The sequence below is a fragment of the Salvelinus sp. IW2-2015 genome, unplaced genomic scaffold (genome assembly GCF_002910315.2).
Source record: "Salvelinus sp. IW2-2015 unplaced genomic scaffold, ASM291031v2 Un_scaffold14024, whole genome shotgun sequence".
Lineage (NCBI taxonomy): Eukaryota > Metazoa > Chordata > Actinopteri > Salmoniformes > Salmonidae > Salvelinus > Salvelinus sp. IW2-2015.
Genome location: NW_019955279.1, coordinates 1 through 1451, shown reverse-complemented (window position 1 = coordinate 1451; position 1451 = coordinate 1). Strand labels below are relative to the sequence as shown.

The window sequence follows — 1451 nt, the reverse complement described above, 5'->3', positions numbered from 1 at the left end:
ATCCACTCTGGACAGTCTCTGATCAGTGATGGGTGAGGGAGGGAGTGTGTACAGCATGACTCCCCAATGATCCACTCTGGACAGTCTCTGATCAGCCAGTAGTTTTTGTTCTTCAATATGTGACTGTGCGCTTGTCCTGACCTTCAGTCTAGACAGCCAGTATGTAATGTCCCAGTGTACCTCTCCCCCTCCCCAGGCTAGCAGGAGGGCAGCTGTGCCCCTCCCCAAGCTGTGGTCTGGTTCTGGAGGATGAGAGGGGGGTGTGTGGTTATGCCCTGGGCCTTACTGACGCCACAGCAGCTGCACTGAACAACCAGGTAACCGCTGGGTTCCAAGGGCACAATCACACACTGGAATATGACTTGGTCTTGTTTCAATCATTGACCCCAACATTATTCTATATGGTTGTAGTTCTGTCTCTCTGTATTACTTCAGATGTTTTGTATGGAGTTCCTTGACTCTGAAAATACGATTTGATCTTTTCTCCCTCTCCCCCCGTCCTTCTTGTAGAGAGCGTTGCCAGGGGACTTCCCTTCCATGGTAACCATGCAGCTCCACCCCCGGGTTACAGACCCCGCCCCCGCCAGACGTATGATTGGCAGCCTGCTCTCGTTGATGAAGACCAGTGGTGAGTTGTTAACTTGTATATTCAAGTGCCACTACTGTGATTAGGGTGGTGACTCCCTTGTAGTTGTGCACCTGCACAGTGGGTTTCTGGTCACTGTTTGACTGAGGCTAGAGCAGGTCTCCAACCCTGTTCCTGGAGAGATGCCCTCCTGGAGGTTTTCACTCCAACCCTGTTCCTGGAGAGATGCCCTCCTGGAGGTTTTCACTCCAACCCCAGTTGTAACTAAGCTGATGCAGCTGATCAACCAGCTAATTATTAGAATCAGGTGCACTAGATTAGGGTTGGAGTGAACCTACAGGACTGTAGCTCTCCTGGAACAGGGTTGGAGAACCCTGGCTTAGTGTGATGGCTGCTATGCAACGTGATGATGTCAGAGTTCAACAATACCCTTGACCTATTAGTAATCAGACCGGGGTTCAAGCACTTTCAGCTTTAGAGGTGGGGAATTGACTATTGGCACAACATAAAGTAGGATTCAGTTACTGATCCAGATGTGTCTATGCCAGATGGTGCTTCTCTCCCTGATGGCATAGGGCTGGATTATCAGAACGAACACATGTACAGCCCCTCATTCAGAATGAGGTGCATCGTTCAGTTTCTTTTCCCCTCGTTGTCATTTGACTGTAGTTAACATCTGAATCTACCCCGCCCCTCTCTCTCGCTCTCCTACAGGTTCCAGAGGTGTGTTCTGTGAGCTGAGGCAGGGTGACAGGAGGATGTTTGATTTATACTCTAAACTGGGCTCCTTCACAACGCTCAAAATGGCAGGGCTGCCTCAGGACGTCATCGCCATGGGAACCAGCTTGTAAACAAAGATGGCTGC

The 1451-nt window shown here is 50.2% G+C and overlaps 1 protein-coding gene across 1 annotated transcript; it reads left to right on the top strand.

The window, feature by feature from the left end:
• Nucleotides 1–6: 6 nt before the first annotated feature.
• On the top strand, nucleotides 7–1445 carry LOC112080259 (protein O-GlcNAcase-like). Its single transcript, XM_024145996.1, has 4 exons — nucleotides 7–32; nucleotides 197–317; nucleotides 511–628; nucleotides 1301–1445. The coding sequence occupies exons 3-4, from the start codon at nucleotides 538–540 to the stop codon at nucleotides 1435–1437; spliced, it is 228 nt and encodes a 75-aa protein (XP_024001764.1). The 5' UTR covers nucleotides 7–32; nucleotides 197–317; nucleotides 511–537; the 3' UTR covers nucleotides 1438–1445.
• Nucleotides 1446–1451: the final 6 nt, after the last annotated feature.